General features: G+C 49.5%; 5 protein-coding genes across 5 annotated transcripts; 4 read left to right on the top strand and 1 right to left on the bottom strand.

Annotated features, from left to right (window-relative positions):
* Positions 1-1,834: 1,834 nt before the first annotated feature.
* UHO2_04412 (uncharacterized protein) lies at positions 1,835-2,515 on the top strand (the record flags this gene model as incomplete). Its single annotated transcript, XM_041558404.1, has 1 exon — positions 1,835-2,515. The coding sequence occupies one exon, from the start codon at positions 1,835-1,837 to the stop codon at positions 2,513-2,515; it is 681 nt and encodes a 226-aa protein (XP_041414338.1).
* A 619-nt stretch (positions 2,516-3,134) lies between these two features.
* On the bottom strand, positions 3,135-4,187 carry UHO2_04411 (putative TIF34 - translation initiation factor eIF3, p39 subunit; the record flags this gene model as incomplete). Its single annotated transcript, XM_041558403.1, has 1 exon — positions 3,135-4,187. One exon carries the CDS (start codon positions 4,185-4,187, stop codon positions 3,135-3,137), a length of 1,053 nt encoding a protein of 350 aa, XP_041414337.1.
* Positions 4,188-6,433: 2,246 nt separating this feature from the next.
* On the top strand, positions 6,434-8,093 carry UHO2_04410 (uncharacterized protein; the record flags this gene model as incomplete). Its single annotated transcript, XM_041558402.1, has 3 exons — positions 6,434-6,629; positions 6,724-6,855; positions 6,970-8,093. The coding sequence occupies 3 exons, from the start codon at positions 6,434-6,436 to the stop codon at positions 8,091-8,093; spliced, it is 1,452 nt and encodes a 483-aa protein (XP_041414336.1).
* Positions 8,094-16,263: 8,170 nt separating this feature from the next.
* Positions 16,264-17,571, top strand: UHO2_04409 (uncharacterized protein; the record flags this gene model as incomplete). Its single annotated transcript, XM_041558401.1, has 1 exon — positions 16,264-17,571. The coding sequence occupies one exon, from the start codon at positions 16,264-16,266 to the stop codon at positions 17,569-17,571; it is 1,308 nt and encodes a 435-aa protein (XP_041414335.1).
* A 1,848-nt stretch (positions 17,572-19,419) lies between these two features.
* UHO2_04408 (uncharacterized protein) lies at positions 19,420-22,398 on the top strand (the record flags this gene model as incomplete). Its single annotated transcript, XM_041558400.1, has 1 exon — positions 19,420-22,398. The coding sequence occupies one exon, from the start codon at positions 19,420-19,422 to the stop codon at positions 22,396-22,398; it is 2,979 nt and encodes a 992-aa protein (XP_041414334.1).
* Between the last annotated feature and the right edge of the window lie 2,275 nt (positions 22,399-24,673).

Below are 24,673 nucleotides of genomic sequence, written 5' to 3'. Positions count from 1 at the left end.
CTTTCGGCTAAGGCAGCCGCTGTCACTCTGTCACAACTTGATACCTATTGCACTGTCATTTCACTGTTGGATCTAGACTGAGATGCTGCATCAGCAATTCTCTGTGCTGTCGAACTGTGATGCCAAAACAATGAATAGAACGTAGCCATGAGAGAGGGGAGCATGTTTTATGTGAGAAGGAAAAAGCTGGGCTCCACCTTTGGCTGTTGAAGCCCGAAACATGCCAGAAGCCCGCACCGACGTGTCAAACTGTTACAAACCTGCTGGACTGACGGTCTCGCCAAGGTTTGGAGGATGATCGCATCCTATACTGTAGCCGAGGCTAGCTCGGTCTTGGTTCGAGAATCACTATCTCGTCTCTTTTGTCCGCACCTTGGCAAAGGTGATGCTTTGTTCAAAGTCAAAGATGATAGCTTGGACCCTGGATGTTGCTCAATTGCTCGATGGAGAAGATGAGGTTGAGGCAGCCAAGAGAATGATCCGTTAGCGTGGGTTTGGGGTGCCAAGAAGTAGAGCCAAGCTGTTTTGGCGCAGCAAATTGTGAGAGGTGAGAGGTTGAGTTGCCTTCAACAGCTCCACACCTTTTCTTTTTTTGTTTTTGTTCTTTTTTTCTTAGTGCGAGCCTGAAGCTTGGCTTGCATACTGCATTCCTCAACACCATTCACTATAACGGGCCAAGAAGTGAGAACTGCTCATGAGGAGAGAGGTGAACTTGGCATCCGGATGTCACGTGCGAGGCAAGGCTGATAGACCCTCGGGCTATTCCACCCAGCCTGCCTTGTTCTTTGTCTTATTCTCGGGTGTGGGCTTCGAAGAGCCTTGGCTGCCTGTCACAGAGACAGGGGAGAGCGGAGGCTGAAAGTGAAATCTGTCCAGCTGTTACACAAGGTGTGCTTGAGTGAACACTTTCGAGCCCGGGAGGCTGATAGACCCTGAAAGCAGCTGTTACGATGTTTCATCACTCCTTGAAGGATAAGCTGGTACGAAGTCATTGCGGAGAGATGAAGAGGGAGGGAAGGAAGGAAGGGAGGGAAGGAAGGAAGGGAGGGGAGGAAGGAAGGGAGAGGAGGAGAGGAGAGGTTTTGCCAAGCACCCGTTTGCTGCCAAGAATCGTGGAAATAGCCAAATTGCGCCCTCTCGCTCTTCCTCTTGGCTGTTGCACTGCGCTGGTGGTGGTGCCAAGAAGCTTGGGATGGTTGACCCGGCACTCACGCTTTTGCAGTGTCGCTGTAGTGTGCGCTTTGCCAAGTCGGACAGCTCTGGTTTTTTTTTCTTTTTTTTTTTTTCTTTTTCATGTACAATTTTCAAGCTTTTATCTTTTCCTTTTTCTTTTTCTTTTTCTTTGACTGGCCAGCTGCCTCGCATCTGCTCTGCTAGGATTGAAATTACAGCATTACTTTTTGAAGTCCTGGTGACAGAAGCGGACAGCGTAGAAGAGAGATGCGATTTCAATGCCAAGAAAAGAAACTTGCTCCCTTGGCTGCCCAACCACAAGAAGTCGATCCGTAGCTTGCTGTATGGCAGTAGGAGTGTATGTAGGATGTGTATGCCATCAACCAGAGTCTTGGTCGGGACTCTGTATAATGCGCTTTCATGCCTCATGCTGCTGCTGCTGTTGCTGGATGAGCGTTACCGAAGCCGAGTCTTTTTGGGTTTGATTGAGGCGAAAGATATATATCCCTACCTCGCCATCTTCAACTGCTCAACATGCCCCGTATCCGCCCTCCCACAGTCGCTGCTCGGCATTGCAGACACTTTCCACAAACATCTAGACCCATTTGCAGCTACAGTCGACTTCGTGGAGCTCTTCGAGAGACACGCACCATAGCACAATATGCCTTTGCTTATGTCTCGAAAGTCGCCAGAGTCAGAAGCCTCTACCTCCTTCCGAGCTCGCTCTAGCGGCTCCTCATCACATCACCGTTCTGAACGACCATCTTCACAGAAAGCAGCTGAACTTCGCGCACGATACGAAATGGCACAAGCTATTCAAAAGCCCTGGCCGCTTCACCTGCTCGAGAACGGTGTCAAACCTGCTGCTGCCTCATCCTCGCCACCCCCTTCCACTTCTACCGCCGCGGCTACTAGCAGCTCTCGAAGCACACGATCCTCTTCAGCAAACAAGTCTTCCACGCGATCCTCTTCAGCAAACAAGTCTTCCACGCGATCCTCTTCAGCAAACAAGTCTTCCACGCGATCCTCTTCAGCAAACAAGTCTTCCACGCGATCCTCTTCGTCAACACGACGCGAAACTCGATCTGGTGCTGCTGCCGCGGTTGCTTCCACCCATGCCGAGCTAGCCGCAATGGACGCCGACGCAAGGTCAAGCAAGAAGAAACGCAATTCCGCCAACTCTTTGGACAAGTTGTCGCTCTCTCCAACACTAAGCAACTGGATCAAGAGAGCTAGCAAGGACTCGGACAAAAGCACGAGCAGCACAAGTAGCAGCGGTCGATCTAGCAGTCCCCCTTCTTCTTTGGCTACTTCGCCGTTGTCCTCTCCCAAGGACCTTTAAAGGTGCCTTGAGTTTGATTCTTTATTGTCATGGTTTTACTTGTTATTTAGCGTAGCCATCATACCCTTCATACATACCCGCTCGGTCCTTGTCACGGCTTTGCAAATTCCTATTGCGTTTCGCGACTCTGTTGCAATTGCATACTTTCAATGTTTGTATACTATCAAACTAAACTTGTGAGAGACAACTTGTGTCTTGAGACGTAGGACTCTTGACTTGTGCATGAGATCCTCGTTGAGCCAGCTGCTCTGTGAGATCACGAGTGAAGCCAGCTTCATCGTCATCGTCATGGCTCAACTCTTGTTGGTCGTCTAGCATATCGCATCAGGACAGCCATCACAGAGATCGGCTAGATCTTCCATCGGGACAATGCCAAAAAAATCTGAGGCAAAGAAACATGCGATCGAGAAGTGTGCTCCACAAGTCGCAGTTGTCTCTTTATCTACCCTAGGGTTTGTGCTGGAGGTAAAGATTGACTAGCTGGCTAATTTACATGAATAACGAAGACCATCTGCTGGAGCTGATCTGCTCGGCGTCGGGCGGAATGCGAAAGCCCTTCCTTTGACTTGCCTTTTGGATGAAAGACGAGGGTGATGCTGTGGTGTCGGGATTGCGGTATCTATTGGTCCTCGAGGGCAAGCTCAAGGTCAGCGCCGTAAAGCTTGGAGTTGAAGAAGCCAGGGTCGAACCAGTTGACTCGAACGTAACCGTCCTCTCCTCCCGAAGCGTATGCAATGCCGGCGGGGTGAATGGCGATGGTGTTGATAGGACCAAAGTGGCCAGGGAGACGTGCGCACTCCTCCTCAAAGACCTTGTGCCAGAATCGAGTCTCGAATCGACCTTGTCGTGCCGAAGTGGTTGTGACGTTCATAGCATCCTGACCACCACCAACAATGACGAAAGGCTTGGTTGGATGAATGGAAGCACTGTTCAATGGTGTCTCGGTGGCGTATGTCTTGATCACTTGCAATGTCATGGAGTCGATGAGTTTGGAGGTCTTGTCTCTGGAAGAGGTGACAAAGTATGTGCGGTCGGCGCTCATCTGCATGTCCGAGATCATCTCGCCAGGGTGTGCGTCGGTGGACTGCTCCTCAAGCTCTGCGTCGATACCGCTCTCGGGCTCCTTCTCGTCGTGATAGTAGGCTGCAACCTTGCCGTTCTCGTGGCCGGTGATGATGTATTGGTCGCAAGGGGCGAAAGCAGCGACAACGGCCTTGGGGCCAGAGAAGGTGATGGTGCGGGTGGGTTCAGGGTCCTGCTGTGTCCATGTGGCGGGGTCACGGTTGATGCGGAAGACACGCAGCGATCCGCGGTAACCCATACGCTGTTCTGTGACTACGAGAACCTGAGTGCAATCTTCAGACCAGGCAACACGCTTGGCAGCGGTGGTGAACTCCCAGGTGAAGAGGCACTTGCCGGTAGCCACCTCCCAAAGACGCATCTGGTTGTCGGCGGATCCGGAGATGAGGAGTGTGGACGTGGCTGATGTGCGAGAATGCGAAGGTCGGTGCAATGTGCAGATTAAGGTCGAGAGGTGATGCGAGGTCGAAAATGCGAAGATGCGAAGATGCGAGGTGTTTTGGGTAGTTGAAGGGGATTGATGGTGATGGTGTGTTGGCAACGAGGTGGCGGTGATAGAGATGGTCAGTAAAGCGTAAGTCAGATCGCGCATTCTTGTCGGAAGTGATAGTGAAACTCACAGTCTACATCAACGGTCCAGACGGTACCGTTGTGACCCTCGTAGGTGCCGAGACGCTCGCCATTGTGAGAGAACCAAGCGTTAATGACTGGATCCTTTGCGACGGAGAAGAGCAAGTCACCTTCACGGTTGAACTTGACCTGGGTGAGCGAACGCTCGTGTCCAGAGAGGAGAATGGGCCGCTATTGAGTGTCGAAAAAGGTCGAGGTGCATGAGACAAGATGCGATATAAACAATGCAGATGAGGTCAGGAATGTTGCTCTTGTGCTATGAAGCGTTGTCGAGTGCAGTTGCAGATGATACATACCATGATAAGATGTCTGTGGTGGATCAAAGATGGTGGAGAACAGCTGGAAGATATCGAAAGTTGAAGCGCGGTAACGGCCAAGAGAAGATCTCGAAAAGAGTTCTCAGACAGGGCTGGCCCAGCGCCAAAAGCCAAGAAAGAGGAAGAAAGACAGCGCGGTGTGAGGCACGGCTGAGTCTGCCTATGTGTCGTGCTTTTTCTTTTTCTTTTCTTTTTTTTTTCCTATGATTTTTTATTTTTATTTTTATTTTTTTTTTTTTTTTTTTTTGATTTTTTGATTTTCTCACACAGGGAGAATGGGGTCTTTGTGAAGCGGCACAAAGGAAAGGGGGGGTTTTTTTTTTTTTTTTTTTTTTTTTTTTTTTTTTTTTTTTTTTGTGCCTTCCTCCTCAAGATTCAACACTTTTGAGGTCGATGTCTTATTTTTGAAGTCAAGCCCTCAGTCGAGTTGAAGATGCGAATAGAATTCGTGTTGTATTCGGACTTGAAATTCTTGAGACGCGGTCTTCAAAAGGCACGATTCTGTATTTGCACCTTGAAGGTACCACTCGTGCGAGTACCAGAGAACGAGGCCGCGTCAAGGGTTTAGTTCTTCTGATGAGAATTCGAGCTCTTCCTCGCCTCAACTCGCTTCTGGCCTCGCTTCCACACCTTCTTTGAACTCGGATACGCTCCTTATGGCAATCAGAAGGCGGCGATATCGGATTGCTTCATCTCTAGACACTTCAAGACGAGCCAAAGCTGAACTGCAGACTCTATGTGCTTGTTGGGAAGAAGCGACATTTGTCACTCACTACTGACTGCAAAAGCCAGACGGAAATTGGTTGAAAATCCACAGAGGAAGAGACTGGTCGCCTGTGGTTTTCCAAACTATAACCTAGCCATTCTCTAACGGCACAGTTTTTTGCATCTCCGGAGCACTGGATCAGTCAGTCCCCGGTCGCAATCAAAACAGCTGACTGCAGTCGTAGCGCCTCTGACTGACACTCAAGTGAGACTCACGGTCAGGCTTGGGACAGGGCTGTCTGGAATCTAGACCCAGACCCAAGCGATCCCTATCTTTCAATCAAATCACACATACATGCACGCACACACTGACGCGATGCACTCTTGCCGTCTCGTCGTCTCACCGTCTCGCTGTCTCGCTGTCTGTGGTTGCTGTTGCTCTGCTGTTGTTGCCGCTGCTTAGGAGTCGAGACAGAAACAGAAACACGAAAAACGAGAACAGAAAACACGAAAAACGAAAAACGAAAAACGAAAACAGAAACAGAAACAGAAACAGAAAGTACGCACTACAACACACACACACACACACACACACACATGCACACATACAGTCAGTCAGTCCCAGTCCGATGAACCTCCATCCGCTGTTGCTGCTGCTGTTTTCCGCACTCAATCGTCCAATTCTGACTCTTCAAGCAGACGTCGCCTCTCCACCGCTTTGATCCGTCGCCAACCCTTCTTCCGCTCTACTTTCCTGTCGTTCGCCACCACCATCATCTACCCTCCGTCCTCCCTACCGTCGACGTTCCTTCTTTCGGGTTTTCTCTTCATCTTCTTCTGGCGTCTTCTTACCGCTCGTCCCCTTCGCTGTTGTCTCCTCGGTCTTGCATTATACAAGCAACGAAAGGATCTCAGTCTGACGAATCGGCTCGCATCTACAGACTTGTCAAGCTGTTGGCGAAGACGAGATTCATCGACGTTCCCCTTTTCAACCATTTGGGTCGCATCTCCGCATCTCACACTACCACTCTCGATCTCTTGGTTTCCTTCGATCGTTCTTGATCGTTCAATCCACACCTTCCACTCAATCGCCATTGCGTTTCTTCGCCTGGCATCTAAATCCTCAGCCCCTCTATTCGCAGACTCTTCCAACCAGTTCGATCCAGACGAATTCCATTTCTACACAATGGGTCAATCACTATCAGAGCCCGTCACCGACAAGACCACCTCTTCCGGCGGCAATGACTCTCTTCTCTATGCTATCTCCGACATGCAGGGTTGGCGTATCAGCATGGAGGACTCGCATGCTACAATCCTCGACCTTAAGAATGCTGAAGGTGACATTGTTGGCAGCTTTTTCGGTGTTTACGATGGACATGGAGGTAAGTTGCCCCATCTACCTCTTGGCGCGATATTCAAACGACGTGCAGATCTGACCCTTTGACTTTTCCTTCAACATCCTTGCGTGATCGTCAGGCTCGTCTGTCGCCCAGTACTGTGGTCGCAACTTGCACAACAACCTCACCTCTGAGGAAAATTTCAACAAAGGCCACTATCTATCTGCATTACAGGCGGCTTTCTTAAAAGTCGACGAAGATCTCAAGGAAGGTATGTTTGAGCGCTTGCTTACCTCGGCCATTCAAGGAACACGTCCATGTACTGACTAAACTCGAACCCTCTTTCGCCATTTTCTTCCGGCACGCTTCCAATTCTATCTCACAGACCTAGAGTATGTCAATGATCCCTCGGGATGCACTGCTGTCACCGCATTCATCCAGACCGACAAAGATTCGAAGCGGATTGAAAGAGTCTTCTGCGCCAACGCCGGCGACTCTCGTTGCGTTCTCTCGCGAGCAGGACAACCCATCGACATGAGTACCGATCATAAGCCTACTTTGAGCTCGGAGCGACAACGTATCGAGGCTGCAGGTGGTTACGTCAGTGAGGGTCGTGTCAACGGCAACCTGGCTCTCAGCCGAGCCATTGGTGATTTCGAGTTCAAGAGGACCTTCAGACTTCCAGTAGAGCAGCAGATCGTCACCGCTTTCCCCGAAGTGCGCAATATGGAAATCCTCGAAGGCCAAGACGAGTTTCTTGTCCTTGCTTGCGATGGTATCTGGGATTGTCTCAGCAGTCGGGAGGTTGTCGATATTGTTCGACGATCCATCGCCAACGGCATAGAGCTCAAAGACATCTGCGAGGACCTCATGGACCGCTGTCTCGCACCAGACTCGGACACCGGCGGCATCGGATGCGACAACATGACCGTGTGCATTGTAGCACTGCTCAACGGCCGGACCAAGCAGGAATGGTACGACTGGATCAAGGAGAACATCGAAGTGCTACAAGACGGCTACCGCGTAACACCTAAGGATGTCGCGCCGGTCTTCAAGAGCTCACCATTTACTTGGCGAGGTCAGAAAACTGGCATTGACGGCCCTGTCAGCATTAAGTCGCTCTTGTCTGGCAGTTTGCCGCGCAACGATGATGACGATGATGAGGCAGGAGGACAACTTCGATTGCCGGGCGGTCTCGCCGGCGCTCTCACCGGTGCTGGCATTGTTTTCCGTCCTGGCGGACGCTCGGAGGAAGGTGAAGTTGTTTACGAAGCACACGTTGTTGACGAGGACGACAGCGGAGACGAGCAGTCCGAGACCTCAGGACAAGCTCAGGCCGATGGCGATGCCAAAACTAAGACTTCCACTACAACCACTGACGCAAGTGCTGAGCAAGAGCCAAGGCTAGTCGAGTCTCCTCGAATGGACGCCAAGCCAGCCAGCTCTAGAGAAGAGTCTGACAAGATGGAGGTGGACAACGAGACCGAGACATCCGGCAAGAACAAGTAAAGCGTAGACAGGTAGCCTAGCGTCGAAGCTATGTCGGCTTCCGCCGTTGTCTCTTGACACTCAACAACACAATCGTGGTTCTGGCGCACGACGCAGCACCGTTTTCTTTTATTCGACACAAACATTTCCTCGATCCATACGATTCAGAATTGCGAGCAATCTTAGCATTTCCCAATTTCCCAAAACACAAGCACTCTTCCTCTGCGCGAGGTTTTGACATTGTAGACAATACGATACCAGCTTTGCCATATGCACGAGACGACGCGGAAATGTCAGCACAAATTTTCGTTCCTGTTACTAGCTTCAGACCGTCTTGACCGATCGGTGAACGTTTGTGGAAGTTGAAGAGCGTGCGTCAGATGTCGTTGATCACAAGTGTCGATTGCGATAAAGGATGCTTGCTAATTACAGGATGATCCGACTGTTTATATACATCTCAATGCTCTTTGTATGTGTGTATGATACTTAGCATGGCGAGGCCGAAAACATGAGTGAAACTACAGAGAAACTACACCAGCTATCTACTGGCCAGCATCTTGATGTCCAACAGTCAGTCTGGATAACACACTAAACCCAAGTGAGCGAGGTTGGTGATTGGATATGAGCTTGGCATAGAAGTTGCATACTCTGAGAGATCACATGCTTCTACACCAAGACATCACATGCTTCAACTGTCCCCCTCGCCAACTGAGCAAATAAGCGGTCCAATGTTGGTCATTCCTAGGTGTTGTCAAGTGTGAGTTGAGTGATGTTGGAATACTGGTTTGGTGAGGAAATCCACAACGTTATTGTCAGTTTTAACATATTTGTAAGCGGTTGCGCACCAGAAACCTGAAAACTGTTATAAGAACCTAATATAACTGATTTCCCCAAAAGGTGCAGAAGGTTTCCCTTATGATTGATCTCCACAAGATAAGCTGTAGGGCTGTGTGATAGTAGGTTCCAACTAACCACCTTGAACACTCTGTCCAGAGGCTATGTGGTACATTCAAAAGGTAAGGTAGACTTGTTGTGTCTATACTGACTAGAGGCTGGAGGTTGATGTCTGTTGTGGCACAAATGTTCTTAGTGCTGACAGTCTCACAATGATAATTGAGTGGTGTCCAGTCCACAATAAGGTTACTGCCAACAGATGGAATTGGAGCACTGGGCTGCAGTATGATTACTGCCTTTGGTGGATGACTGGTCCACAATGTAAACACTGCCTACAGTTGTTGTCTTAGCAGTGATACAACACACTCACTTGAGATGACTTTGCAATGCTCTGCAATTGCAAATTGTACAAACAAGTAAAGACTAGACTAAGTGATAGATAGAGTGGATGAGGATCCACTCATATGCTATGATGGAATGAAAGTATATATGTGTTTGCGCATTGTTGCCTATGACACTGCTCCTGCTCCTCCTGGAAGTGTAAACACTTCCTGAATGTTGATGCTCCTTCTTCTGAACAGTGTCAATCCCTTTGACACTGCTCCTCTTCCTCCTGGGTGATGTGTTGGTCTCCTTGACACAATCCCCCTTCCCCTTATCTTGTGAATGCTCCTAACCTCATGAACACTTCTATTGTTCACTTCCCATCCTTGTGGACACTTCTATTGTCCACCTCCAGTCCTCATGGAAACTTCTATTGTCCACCTCCTGATCTGCATGCTACCATCTCCCTGTGTGGTAACCTCACTGCATGCTCTTATGCTCGGACCCCCTATGTGCTTCCAAGCCCCTTCATGTGGTTTGCGTGACTAAAACAGTTGAACTAGCTTGTTACAACCATTTTTACTGAAAACGATCGTAACTCAGCAATCCAATTGTTTTCGCTTTTTTGTGCACACACTGCAAATCCATGCATGTTCAGGGTCTCCTGCGCAGACCCTGTGACAATATTGCATGGCGATATCACCCTCCTGAACGTGGTCACACAGGAGATGGTACTTAGTGTCGACATGTTTGAGCTTTGAGTGCATCACAGGATCCCTTGCCACCTGAATGCAACCTGTATTGTTGGTGAACACTGTGGGTGTGTGATCTCTGAATCCGAGGCCTCGGAGAAGGTGCCTGTGGAACAATATGTCAGCGGTTGTGTGCCTGAAACCCGAAGTTTACTGGGAAAACCGATTTCGACCAGTTTCAGTGAACTCTCTCGAGAGTGCTCTTTCCAACCACTTTCACTGAGACTGATTGTAGAGCTGATTTCCAACAAGTTTTGACTGACCGCTGTGAACACCCCTGTAAGCGGTCGCGCGCCAGAGACTAGCTGAGGTTGATTGAGTAAGGACTACTTGATATGATTCACCTAAACGTAACCAAGCATCATCACCTAGTAAGTCTCAACTGACCACCTTGAACACTCCATTCAGAGGTTGCATGGCATGGATGTTGTTTGTTGGTGAGTGAGTGATACACCCTCCCCTACAGTACGAGTGTTCATAGTACTGTTGGTAATGCTCTTGGACATCATCTGGACCACGATATGCTAATCACCTACAGAGGATGTGAGTTACTGGACTGCTGGTGTGAAACACTGCCTACAATAACCGACTGGACCACTGGTGTTGAGCAACACTGCCTACAGCAAGGAACTGGACTGCTGGTGTTGAAGAACACTGCCTACAGTAATGAACTGGACTGCTAGTGTGAAGAACACTGCCTACAGTAATGAACTGGACTGCTAGTGTGAAGAACACTGCCTACAGTTGTCGACTAATGGTGATACAACACACATGTTGAGAGTCATTGCAAGAGCACTGCTATTGTGATGGTACGTAACTGAGTAAGTATAGAGTAAGTAAGTTGAGTTTCAGAGTGGATGTGGATCCACTTGTATGCTATGGTAGAATGAGAGTATTTATACATCTGGTCAGTGTTTTCCCTCAACATCTATCCTGCTCCTCTTGAGGGGCCTTTGTCCCCTGTTAGGCACTGCCTTGCCCTGCTGGCATCAACCCCTTCAATACTGTGCTCCTACCATTTGCTCGGCATAAGGGTTATGCAACACTGCCCTCTTGCCTACATGCTCTCCTTCTGTCTGATGTGTGATGCCCCCCTTTCGGCACAGCCCCCTTTCAACTTAATCTTGTGAATTCCCTTTTGAACCTTGTGACCATACCCCCTGGTCATGTGGTCACATCGGCACAGTTCTGTCTCAACTTGTTCGGATCAGCTGACTAGTTGAAGTGTGCTGATCCGACTGACTCTGACATTGGCACAGCTCCGAATACTTGTTCGGATTGGCCGACTAGTTGAAGCGTGCCGATCTGACTGATTCCAACTTCAGCACAGCTCCAAATACCTATTCGGATTGGCTGATTAGTTGAGGCATGCTGATCCAACTGCCTCCATCATCGGCACAGCTCTGAGTACTTGTTCGGATTGGCTGACTTGTTGAAGCATGCTGGTCCGGCTGACTCCAACTGATCCCATGAGATTGATCTGGATTCCTGGGGTTCGATCCATCTTGTAAAACATGTGTGCTGCCAACCCGATTAATCTCGTTGATCCCCAATGGTTGTCGACTCTGATCAATCTGGCGCACCCTTCATATGTTGATCTTCTGCGCACCCTTCATATACTGCTCCGTTACGCGACATTATCATAACTGCCGCTGATCATTTGGCGCACTCTCTTGCGCAGGCCAGCCGTCCCTGTGACAACCCCATCCAGTGGTAGCACAGCAGAATCATATAATCTAATTAACTTGCTAAGGCTACCCCAGAGTATGGTATGATAATGTCTGTCTCAACACAAGTGTTCATAGTGTTGACCGCTGCACATTTGTATTGGAATGGTTGTTGTCCAGACCATAGTGGAAGAATGCCTTTGGTATGAGATTGAGGGAGCCGGATGTCAGCGATCGGGAATCGGGTAACCACACCGAAACATAGTGAGCAGCAAAACCACTACACCAGCTAGTCCCTTAGCTGGTGTACCCAATTCACACAACACTGAAGTATAGGCATTGCACTCCCCAATGCTCCAAACTCAGAGAACGAAATTCCATTCCGGTGACATGTATGTGGTTGTGTATTTGGATGACTTCCTGATCTTTAGTGACACAGAAGAGGAACATGTACAGCATGTCATGGAGGTCCTCATCCATTTGAGGAGCAACTGACAGTTTGCCAAGCTGTCTAAGTGTGAGTTCCACACCACCACAGTTGAGTTCTTGGGGTACATCATCAAACCCACAGGGGTGGAAATGGATCCAGAGAAGGTGTGAACTGTCAAGGAGTGGCTAATGCCAGAGTCAATCCATGACATCCAACAATTCCTAGGCTTCATTAACTTCTACTGGCAATTCATAGCTCACTTCACCCAAATTGCCAAGCCATTAATCTCACTGGTGAAACTGATGGAATGTTTCAAGAAGTTTGAGTTACTGGAAGATGCTCAACAGGCTTTGCACAAGCTCATACAGGCATTCACAATGGCTGGAGTGCTAAGGCACTTCAATTACCATCTCCCAACAAGGTTGGAGACAGATGCAAGTGACTTCACCATTGTGGGAGTACTCAAACAAGAGTGTGAGGGATGTTGGCATCCTGTAGCTTTCTACTCCAGAAAGATGTTGTCAGCAGAGAAGAACTATGAGATCCACAACAAGGAACTCCTAGCATTAGTAGCCTGTCTCACTCAGTGGCAACACATGCTTGCAGGACTGCCAAGTCAGCTAGTCATTCTCACAGATCATGAGGCACTCAAGTATTTCAAGTTGCAGTGCCACATCACAGGGCAACAAGCAAGGTGGGTGGTATTGCTGGCTGATTTCAACTTTATACTACAATACCAACCAGGAGACAAGGGTGGTGAACCTGATGCTCTCACCAGACAAGTCAATATGCAGCCAGTTGGTGAGGAGCAAGAGCATAATGTGCAACAACTACTACCTTCCCAGGTATTTGAGAAGGTGGGAAACAAAATCAGTGAAAGAGGCAGGTGTCACAGGGTCAGCAGGTCAGCATATGAAGGGTGTGCCAAATTGATCGGCACCAAATCATTGGGAATTGACAAAGCTAATTGGGTTGGTAGTGCATATGATTTATGAGACCAACTGAACTCTGGGGTCCAGGTTAATTTCACAAGGATTGATCAGGATCAGCCTGATCAGCATGTCTCAGCAAGTCAGCTGACATGAGCAAGCATCAGGAGATTCAGGAAGGAGGATACTGGCATTAGAAGGAGAAGCATATGGAGATAACCACATGTAGGAGCAGGGTGTCAGGGGTCTCGCGCCTGAAACCTGTCATGGGCCTAGATGCTCAAGAAGCAGGAGGGCCACTGGTTCATATGGAAGGAGCACAGGTATCGACGATCTAGTCGATACCAGTAGAGAGCATGGTCGTAGTGCAGTCTCCATGGAAACCATGGACTCCTATGGACTCACATGCAAAGGAGGACACGAGCCACATGCGAGGAGGGCCAGGCACAGCCACGAGGAGGACCAAGCTCAAGGAGCAGGCACAGCCACAAAGAGGACCAAGCTCAGATGGTTACCACTCAGGGGCTCGAGACACAAGAGTCAAAGGAACTGTCACAGGTCATGAGGAGGAGGAGCAGTGTCGAAGGAGTCGACACCACTCAAGAGGCACAGGGGTGCCAAGCAGGAGAGGCCCCTGAGCAGTACTCGATGAAGAAGGTACTCTCTGGAGAGAGAGCAGGAGCAGCATCGCTGGTGATGCTGTGAAGAGGTATATAACCATGCTTTCTCATCACCAAAGGTCAAGTGGATCCTCATCCACTCTACACTCACCATATAACTAGTTATCACTTCAGCATAAGTATATATTAGTTTCAGTCAGCATAGCAGCAATCTATCAAGGTTGCTCCTCATCATAGTGTGTGTGTTGTATCACCACTACCTGACATCCATAGGCGCCCCATAGCAGGTTAGTGGTCCAGATATAGATAGAACCGAAGGCAGTAGTCCACTGCAGTCCAGGGATCACTTCAAGCATTAGTCAGCACACTGGACACTCATGTTGATGCCACCAACCTTATCACCAACACCATCAACCTCATTATCATCAACACTCACCAACCTTATCACCAATGTCATCAACCTCATCATCATCAACACTCACACCAGATCTTGGTGTCATCATAACTGAAGCATTGATATTGATCGTGCCGAGCTACCCCTGAATGGAGTGTCCACAGAGGTCAGCCGAAACCTACGATAGTATATACAACGAACGCCACCTGCTGTCACTGCACAACTTGATAGTCACCGATACCGAGACAATAGCTGTCGCACAGTTTGATAGTCACCGAGTATCTCGAAAGACCGACCTGGGTTTTGTCAGGGGTCTCGCGCCTGAAACCCAGGTCGGTCTGTCGAGATACTCGGTGACTATCAAACTGTGTGACAGCTATTGTCTCGGTATCGATCTCGATGAGCTTATCGCTCGGCGACTATCAAGTTGCGCGATGGGTGGCGTTCGTGTATATACTATCGTAGGTTTCGGCTGACCTCTGTGGACACTCCGTTCAGGGGTAGCTCGGCACGATCAATATCAATGCTTCGATTATGATGACACCAAGGTCTGGTGTGAGTGTTGATGATGATGAGGTTGATGGTGTTGGTGATAAGGTTGGTGAATGTCGACAATAATGAGGTTGATGGTGTTGGTGATGAGGTTGGTGGCGTCAACACGAGTGTCCAGTGTGTTGACTTTGACGCTTGAAGTGATCCCTGGACCACAGTGGACTACTGCCTTCAGTTCTATCTATATCCAGACTGCTAACCTGCTATGGGGCACCTATGGATGTCAGGTAGTGGTGATACAACACACACACTATGATGAGGAGCAACCTTGATAGATTGCTGCTATGCTGACTGAAACTAATATATACTTATGCTGAAGTGATAACTAGTTATATGGTGAGTGTAGAGTGGATGAGGATCCACTTGACCTTTGGTGATGAGAAAGCATGGTTATATACCTCTTCACAGCATCACCAGCGATGCTGCTCCTGCTCTCTCTCCAGAGAGTACCTTCTTCATCGAGTACTGTTCAGGGGGCCTCTCCTGCTTGCTTGGTACCCCTGTGCCTCTTGAGCTGTGTCGACTCCTTCGACACTGCTCCTCCTCCTTGCTATCCTGCTGCTTGTTTGGCACCCCTGTGCCTCCTGAATGGTGTCGACTCCTTTGACACTGCTCCTCCTCATGACCTGGTGTCGACTCCTTCGACTCTTGTCTCTCGAGCCCCTGAGTGGTAACCATCTGCATGCTCCTTGAGCTTGGTCCTCTTCGTGGCTGTGCCTGCTCCTTGAGCTTGGTCCTCCTCGTGGCTGTGCCTGGCCCTCCTCGCATGTGGCTCGTGTCCTCCTTTGCATGTGAGTCCATAGGAGTCCATGGTTTCCATGGAGACTGCACTACGACCATGCTCTCTACTGGTATCGACTAGATCTTCGATACCTGTGCTCCTTCCATATGAACCAGTGACCCTCCTGCTTCTTGAGCATCCAGGCCCATGACAGTACTCTCTGGAGAGAGAGAGCAGGAGCAGTGTCACTGGCGACGCTGTGAAGAGGTATATAACCATACTTTCTCATCATCAAAGGTCAAGTGGATCCTCATCCACTCTACACACACATCATAACTAGTTATCACTTCAGCATAAGTATATATTAGTTTCAGTCAGCATAGTAGCAATCTATCAAGGTTGCTCCTCATTGTAGTGTGTGTGTTGTACCACCACTACCTGACATCCGAAGGCAGTTCATAGCAAACCAGTGGTCCAGATATAGATAGAACCGAAGGCAGTAGTCCACTGTGGTCCAGGGATCACTTCAAGCATCAAGTCAACACACTGGACACTCGTGTTGATGGCACCAACCTTATTACCAACACCATCAACCTCATCATCATCAACACTCACACCAGACCTTGGTGTCATCATAACCTACACATTGATATTGATCATGCTGAGCTACCCCTGAACAGAGTGTCCACAGAGGTCAGCCGAAACCTACAATAGTATATACAATGAATGCCACCTGCTGTCATTGCACAACTTGATAGTCGCCAAGCAACTAACTTGTTGAGACCAATACTGAGACAATAGCTGTCACACAGTTTGATAGTCACTGAGTATCTTGACAGACCGACCTGGGTTTCAGGCGCGAGACCCCTGACACATACCTCAACTCCACACTCAAGCATGTGATTTACATGAAACCACCAGAGGGTGCTAAAGTGCCAGATGGGAAAGCTTACCAAGTTGTCAAGGGGCTTTATGGCCTTAGGCAATCAGGGCAGGAATGGAACATGGAGTTTGACAAGTTCCTTTGGCACTCAAATTTTCACAGGCTTGACTGTGCCCCATGCATTTACACCAGAGGAATGGGGAATGACTTTGCAATTGTGATCATTTATGTTGACAATACATTGATCATAGCCCCAAAGCTGGAAGTAGTCAAGTGCATCAAGGAGGAAATAGGTAAGAGATGGAGGATGGAGGAGGGCAGCAATGTATCCCACTTCTTAGGAATCAAGATCTCCAGGAATCGAGAAGCAAAGACCATGGACCTTGAGCAAACCAGCTACATCAAGCAACTGCTAGACAAACACTTGGACAAGCACAGAAGAAAGTCCAGCATACCACTTCAAGACATCCCAGTCACAGAAATGGCAGCAAGCATTGCAGAGCAAAAGGAGTACCCACAGATTGTTGGCAAACTTCTGTGGCTCTCCAATGGTACATGTCCAGACATCAGCCAAGCCATTGGAGTCCTTGCATGCTACATGACACAGCCATCAAGGGAGCACTACAATGCAGCACAGAAAGTGCTCCAATATCTAGACCACACACAGGATACCCATTTGCAATATGGCAGCAACAAGCAACAAGATTTCTTGACAGCCCATAGTGATGCAAACTGGGCAAGTGACACTACAGCACAGTGTAAAAGCTCATCTGGCTCAGCTGTGTTTGTGTACAGCAATCTGGTGGCATGGAAGTCAGCACTGCAGCACTGCACCACATTATCAGCAGTGGAAGCAGAGTTTGTGGCTGCAACAGAAGCTGCACAGGAAGTCCTGTTCTTTGAACATCTTTTCAAGGCCATAGGAATTGACATTGGTATCCCTACAATCTTCTCAGACAACACTGGTACCATCCAGGTTAGCAAGGACCCTGCACAACATTGGAAGTTAAAGCACATTGACACCAAGTATCACTTCATCAGAGATAATGTGCAAGATGGTAAGGTCAAAATCAAGTACATTAACACCACAGAGAACCTGGCAGATATCTTTACCAAGCCAGTGGGGAAGGATGTGCTACAGCATGCACAACAGGGGCTAGGGCTAACAACTCAGCAAGGTGCAGCAGCTCAGCAGAGCAGCTCAGCAGTCTCCTGCTTTGCCACTGAGGGAGGCAGTGGAGGGAGGTGTGACAATGTAGGAATTCTGCTGTTGAAAATTTTTGCAGCAGTCCAGCCCACATGCAAATGGAGAGGGGGACTTGGGAACTTCTAGGCTTGAACTTGCCAAAACAGCCAAGTCCCCCTCTGGACTTGAGTTTGTACTTAGATCATCACCATCACAGCAAATCTGAAGTACCGCAACTTCTTCTCCAAAGCCAGGCATACGATCAACAGCCTGGTGTCAGCAGTTGCGCACCCAAAACCTGATATCCATAATAGAACTGCATCTATTACAAATCCTGTTGAGATATGTGACAATGCTTGTGGTATTGTGATTCTTGCCAAGATATGTAGTAGAGACATCTCTATTACTTTTCTTGCTCAAAAAGGCAGTAATGGCTTTGCTATTGCAGGTTTCGACTAACTGCTGCAGACACTCTGTCCAGAGGTAGCTCAGCATGATCAATAACTTGAATGTATTGCAAGACACCAAAGGTCTGATGTGATTGAGATAATTGATGTTGTTGACATGAGTGTCCAGTGTGTTGACTGAGTGCTTGAGGTGATCCCCAGACCACAGTGGATGACTGCCTTTGGTTCTATCTTTATCCAGATTGCTGGTTTGCTAGGAACCACCTTTGGACATCAGTGAGCAGTGATACAACACATGTGCTACAATGGAAGCAATCTACTTGATTGCAACTATGCTGACTGAAACTAATATATACTTATGCTGAAGTGATAACTAGTTATGTATGGTGTAGAGTGGATGGCAATCCACTCTCTTGCTAGGACAGAGAACATGGTTATATACCTTTCTTGCAATGTCACCTGTGACACTGCTCATCCTCCTCATCCCTCCTATGCTCCCCATCCACCTTGTGATGCCACTCATTGGCACCACCTCCTTGCCTCCTCTGGATGGGTGGCCTCTGGCTGCTTCATCTCCATCAGGGGCCAGTTCCACCTCATCTGGGTGGTGACTTGCACCCTTTCATCCTTTCTTTGTCTTCAGTGCCCACCTTCTTTTGCCAGCTTCATCACTGTAGTGCCCCTGCCTCATCTGATGGTGTCCCCTCCTTGTTTGGTGACCTCTTCTTGCTGTATCAGCAATGGGGTGCCTCTCTGACCAATTCCTGTGAGATCTGTCATACTCAGCATGATATTGCAATTCCCACTGAATCCTGTAGTAGCAATGTTGTTCCTACTGATCCCAACAAGTTATGCCCTAGGGTTGCTTCTACTACTGATCTCAGTGAACTCTTCCTTAAGCTCTCGCTTAGCCTGATCCTGTGATTTCTGCACTCCTTCATATGACTTCACTTCTTCCTGCCTCCTGTGCATCTGGCCCCATGACACCTGGTTTGTCATTATTCACCCTCCCTGTTTACACCCTCCCTTGCTGCTCGTTTCTGTGCTCGGCCGGCCCCTGTTACGGCGGGCTGGGAGCCTCCTTGTCGAGCTTTGAGGACCTCACGGGTCTTTGCCTGCAATCCACTTTGTTTTTCAGCATGTTAGTATAGTCATTTCTGTTTCGTTTCGTGCGAATGAGTCCAGACGGGATCCGCAAAATTAGATGCAAGTTGCGCAACACGCATGTCCGCTTCACTTTTTCAGTCTGAAATCAACATAGACCCTGCGTGGTCTCGCTAACCTTGACCTCGCTGTTGTCGACCCCTGACTGGACGCATCTGCTGTCACTAACGCTCCTCGTCGATCCTTTCCTCTGTCTCCGAATCAAGCCATCTCACCAGCTGCATCTCTCATATGGGTTCCTCACAGCTTAGTTGAGGCAGAGCAATGTTTGCTTCCGACCTTTCCACCATCTTTTCCGTTCTCAACATCGATGGGAGTTGAGGCTCAGACTTGGCCGGCCTCCTCAACGTTGAACAACACTGATCGAAGACAAGGCCGTCATAGGCACCGAGCCGGCTAGCCTGTTCTATCCAAATTGACAAAGATGGGCTTCAACTATGGCTTTTTGAGCCACAGCGATCCGTTGGTGTTCGATCCCACCAACTACATCTTCATGACCAATGGTTTCGGTCTCTTTCTTACACAGATCATCATCATCATCATACTATGTCAGCTACTCGGTAAGCTGTTCAAACTCGTCGGTCAGCCAGCTGTCGTTGGCGAGCTGCTCGCCGGCGTTCTCCTCGGTCCAACTGCTTTCGGTAACATTCCAGGCTTCACCAACACAATCGTGCCAAAAGAAGCGCTCGGCCTCCTCAAGCTCATGGCCAACATCGGTCTTTCCTTCTTCCTCTTCCTGATCGGTCTCGAGACTGATACAGATTTGATGGCTAAGTACTGGCAAAAAGTCATCCTGATCACAATGCCCGGCATGGCCATCCCATTTGGTATCGCGGTTGGTATCTCCAGGCTCATCTGGCAGCTCGAGACAGATCAGACCGTCAACTTCACCACCTTCTTCCTCTTTGTCGGTACCGTCATGGCCGTCACTTCACTCTCGGTCCTTTCGCGGATCATGGCCGAAATGCACATCCTAAACACTCGCCTTGGCTGCATCACGATCGCATCTGGCGTGTGCAACGACCTCATCGGATACGTCCTTCTCGCACTCGGCTCCGCTTTGGGCACAGGAGGCAAGCAGATCAACGCGCTCTACCAACTGCTCGCAGCTGCAGGATACATTGCCGTTCTTTGGTTCATTTTCAGGCCCATCATGAATAGGCTCATCGATCGCAGCGGATTTGACATGACAACGGGAGCTGAAGACCGCGTCCCAGAACACCTTCTTGTCATCGCCCTTCTAGGCGCGCTCATCAGCGCCTTCTTCACCGATGCTGTGGGCGTACATCCTATCGTCGGCGCCTTCAGCTTTGGCGTGTGCTGTCCACATGGCAATTTTGCCGTCAAGGTCACAGAGAGTATCGAAACGCTCGTCATGCTCGTGTTGTTGCCTCTGTATTTCGTCGCCAGCGGTCTCAGCACCAACTTCAAGCTACTGGACGATGGCACCACCTGGGGTCTCATCGTCTTGCTCGTCGTCGGTATCTTTGTGAGCAAGTTCAGCGCCACCGCTGTTTCTGCCAAGCTTGCCGGGATGACATGGCGCGAGTCAATGTGCGTTGCAAGTCTCATGCAGAGCAAGGGTATCATCGAAATCATCATCCTCAATGTGGCGCTCGAGCTCGAGGTGGTCAGTCCAAAAGTCTTTGCCATGCTCGTCATTTGCTTTCTCTGCACCACCATGTCGGTTCGACCACTCTCGAGGTATGTCTACTTCTCCAGCCTTGCAGAGCAAGGTGCAGCATCGGAGAGGGGTCACGCGGACGAAAAGTACACAGACTCGAATGACGAGAAGCTACAATCTCGGCGTGGATCGAATGAGGAGCCGGATCGCTCCGACTTCCCGATTACTATCGCCATCGCATCGCCAAGTCCAGCAACCAAGACACTTATGTTCCTCCTCGACCTCATTGGTCAGCATCAGCTCAAGGGGCATCTTGACACGGGCAGCATAAGCAGCGACGATGACAGTGCTACAAGTCAGATCGCTGTCGATCTTCTCCGCTTGCTGCCGATCGAGTATACCACATCGTCCATTATGCAGCTGATCAACTATTCCGAGGAGCGCCATCGTGACGAGATGATGGAGAGTCTGAAGCAGGTTCAGCAGCTCTGTAGAGTACCCACATCCGCCATGCTAGCACGCGAAAGAAGATTTGGCTACTTGTCTACCACTGCGACAATGCCTGGCACCAGGAGCGACCCCGACACTGCACTACCGCCCGATACCTTCATCGTTCCGAGCCACGACATGATCAAGACGATTGGACAGCAGAATGCAAAAGCGCAACATAGGCTAGGTCATTCAGAACCAACGACTTCTGAGCTTGGACAAGGCTTGGCGCTCGTCACTTGGGAAGCGCATCACTCTTACGGTCGAGGTCTGTCATGGCTAGGCGCAGCTGCTGCTGCTAGTGGTCTTTCCTTCTCAAAGACGATGAACGAGGAAGATGCAGCTATGAGCTTCTGGCAGGCCAACTCGGACGCCCAATCGCTGCCCGCTCGGCTCTTCCGCAGCCTTCGCAAGCAGTGCTCAACAGGTGTCCTCCTCGATCCGAGCATGTCTCGCATCTCTGCCATGCCGCAATCTGATCGAGACTTGACTGCTCTGCGACGTGAACTCGAGCAAAGCCACGGGCTGCGCAGGACGCCTGGGGTCAGACGCATCATTGTCCCCTTCTTTGGAGGTGCAGATGACCGCGCAGCGGTTGAGCTCTTGCAGAAGATCGTGTCGACTTCGGACGGCGGTGTGCAGGGGTTGGTCCTCGCATTCACAAACGGGGAAAGTGAGAGCGGTGAAAGGTTGTTCGCAGAAGACACGTTGCGAGCAGCGACAGCAGCGGCGGCAATGCCGACTGACACCTTGGCAGCAGACGAAGAGTACATCAACTCGATCAACTTGCAGACCATCCATCAGCAAGACGCTGCTCGAGTCGATGCTCGCTTCCTCTTCCACCAGCAGGATGCATCAGCGACCATCAAGTCTATTCCAGAAGAATTTGTCAGCAACGCACCCGCCGAGTCTCCTTCCGGCCCTCAAGAAGAAGCTCCTGCCAAGATCCAGCCAGCCACCCCGCACACAGAAGCAGGAATCGTATTCATCAACTTGCCCAACAACTCTGAAACTTCCAACAAACCGGTTAAGACAATGGCCAAAGTTCTTCTCCCCCTGCTTGACGAGCACAGCGATATGGTCTTCATGGGTCGAGGAAAGTGGAATCAGCGTCCGAAAGAGTTCAGAGCGGAGGTGGAAAAAATGCACGCCGACGAGCAAAAGATGTCAGAGGAGACAAAGGAAGAGTTGCGGTCTGTGGGAGGATGTCTTGGAGCTGTCACTCAGGGCGTGATGATGCTCGGGCTGAGGAGTTGCAGTGTTGTGGTTCAGGCCGCTGCACAGCGGTGATTCGGTTCGATATTGGTTGCTTGCTTAGCATAAGATTCAAATATGACCCTGAATGCCACTTTATATGCCAACATTGTCCTGGCAATACCAGCATTTCACGAGTTCATGACCAGCAATACAGATTCATCTCCGGATTGACTTGCGTGATGTGACGGTGTGATGCGGCCACGAGGGAATAGAGTGCTGGAGATTGCGATCCAGTGCGACGCCAAAGGATGACGCGGGGCCGATCTGATCAGAGATCGAGCCGAGCCGATCTCACCAGAGATCGGGTGCAACATAGTCCCGCTTGTTGTCAAGGTAGATCATTAAGTAGGAGTACTCCCACCTTCAGCATGTGCTGCTCACATGTATATATACAGCATGTGCATAAACTGTCCCATAATTTTACATGTCACCATACATCACTCTAATGCTCAATAGCTATAAGTTGTATTGCCACACTGTCTGATATTGTCTGAAAGCCCTGCTTCTTCTCTCCAAGACTGTGTAATTGATATTGACATAGACTAAAAAAATTGTGCTATGAAGAAGAGCTGAAATATTTTTTTATTGTGGGACAGTTTATGGAGTGTGTCAGGGGTCGTGCACCTGAAACCTGAGATCGGTAGTTGTATCAATACTATTACTGATTCTGTCGAGTTATGTGACAGCACTTGTGGTATTGCAATTCTACACAAGATATGCAGTAGAGCCACCTCTATTACTTTTCTCACTCGAATCTGTAGTTGTGATGATGCTATTGCAGATTTCGACTGACCACTGTCAGACACTCCATTCAGAGGTAGCTCGGCACAATCAATAACTATGTGAACTTGCTGATGACACCAAAGGTCTGGTGTGAATATGGATTGGTGGCATTGACACAAGTGTCCAGTGCATCGACTATGCTTGAGGTGATCCCCAGACTGCAGTGGACAACTGCCTTCAGTTCTATCGATATCTGGACTGCTGGTTTGCTAAGAACTGCCTTCAGACATCAGGAAACAGTGATACAACACATGTGCTTCAATGAGGAGCAATCTATTGATTGCAACTTTTGCTGACTGAAAACTAATGAGTACTTATGTTTCTAAAGTATTGACTAGTTGTATGGTGAGTAGAGTGGATGAGGATCCACTCGACCACTAGTGATGAGAAGGCATGGCTTTATACCTCTTTGCAGTGTCACCAGCACCACTGCTCCTGCTCTCTCTCCAGAGAGTACCTTCAGCATTGAGTACTTCACAGGAGTCTTCAATGAGGCTCCTCCTCTTCACTGCGCTGTCCTGTCTGTCCTTCCTGAGCTGTGCCAACTCCATCGACACTGCTCCTCCTCCTTATGTCTTCCTTGCCGGTTTCTCTTACACTGCTCTCCTTCTGTTGACTGGCGACAGTCCCCCTTTATTCCTATCTGGTGTGCCCCTGAGTGGTAACCAGCTGCATGCTCCTGAGCTTGGTCCCCTCTTGGTGGCGCTCGATCCCACTGCCTGCATGTGAAGCTTCACCACACTATCATCCTTACCACTGATCTCTGCAGAATCCATGATAGGATCTTTCCTACCACTGATCCTGGCAGAATCTGCCATACCCTTTCTTCTATCACCGATCTTGGTGTGATCCATAGTACCATCCTCTCTCGTGCCGATCTTGTCATCATAGTGTCATGGGCCTGGATGCTCAAGAAGCAGGAGGGTCACTGGTTCATATGGAAGGAGCACAGGTATCGAAGACCTAGTCGATACCAGTAGAGAGCATGGTCGTAGTGCAGTCCCCATGGAGACCATGGACTCCTATGGACTCACATGCAAAGGAGAACCGAGCCACATGCGAGGAGGGCCAGGCACAGCCACGAGGAGGACCAAGCTCAAGGAGCAGGCACAGCCACGAAGAGGACCAAGCTCAGATGGTTACCACTCAGGGGCTCGAGAGACAAGAGTCATAGGACACTGGCAAGCAGGTCCTGAGGAAGAGGAGCAGTGTATAGGACACTAGCAGGCAGGTCCTGAGGAAGAGGAGCAGTGTCGAAGGAGTCGACACCAGGTCATGAGGAAGAGGAGCAGTGTTGAAGGAGTCGACACCAGGTCATGAGGAGGAGGAGCAGTGTCGAAGGAGGCGACACCACTCAAGAGGCACAGGGGTGCCAAGCAGGAGAGGCCCCTGAGCAGTACTCGATGAAGAAGGTACTCTCTGGAGAGAGAGCAGGAGCAGCATCGCTGGCAATGCTGTGAAGAGGTATATAACCATGCTTTCTCATCATCATAGGTCAAGTGGATCCTCATCCACTCTACTCACC

Source organism: Ustilago hordei, assembly GCF_900519145.1.
Source record: "Ustilago hordei strain Uho2 genome assembly, contig: UHO2_contig_09, whole genome shotgun sequence".
In the NCBI taxonomy this organism is placed as follows: Eukaryota; Fungi; Basidiomycota; class Ustilaginomycetes; order Ustilaginales; family Ustilaginaceae; genus Ustilago; species Ustilago hordei.
This window is presented reverse-complemented; position numbering and strand designations above follow the sequence as displayed.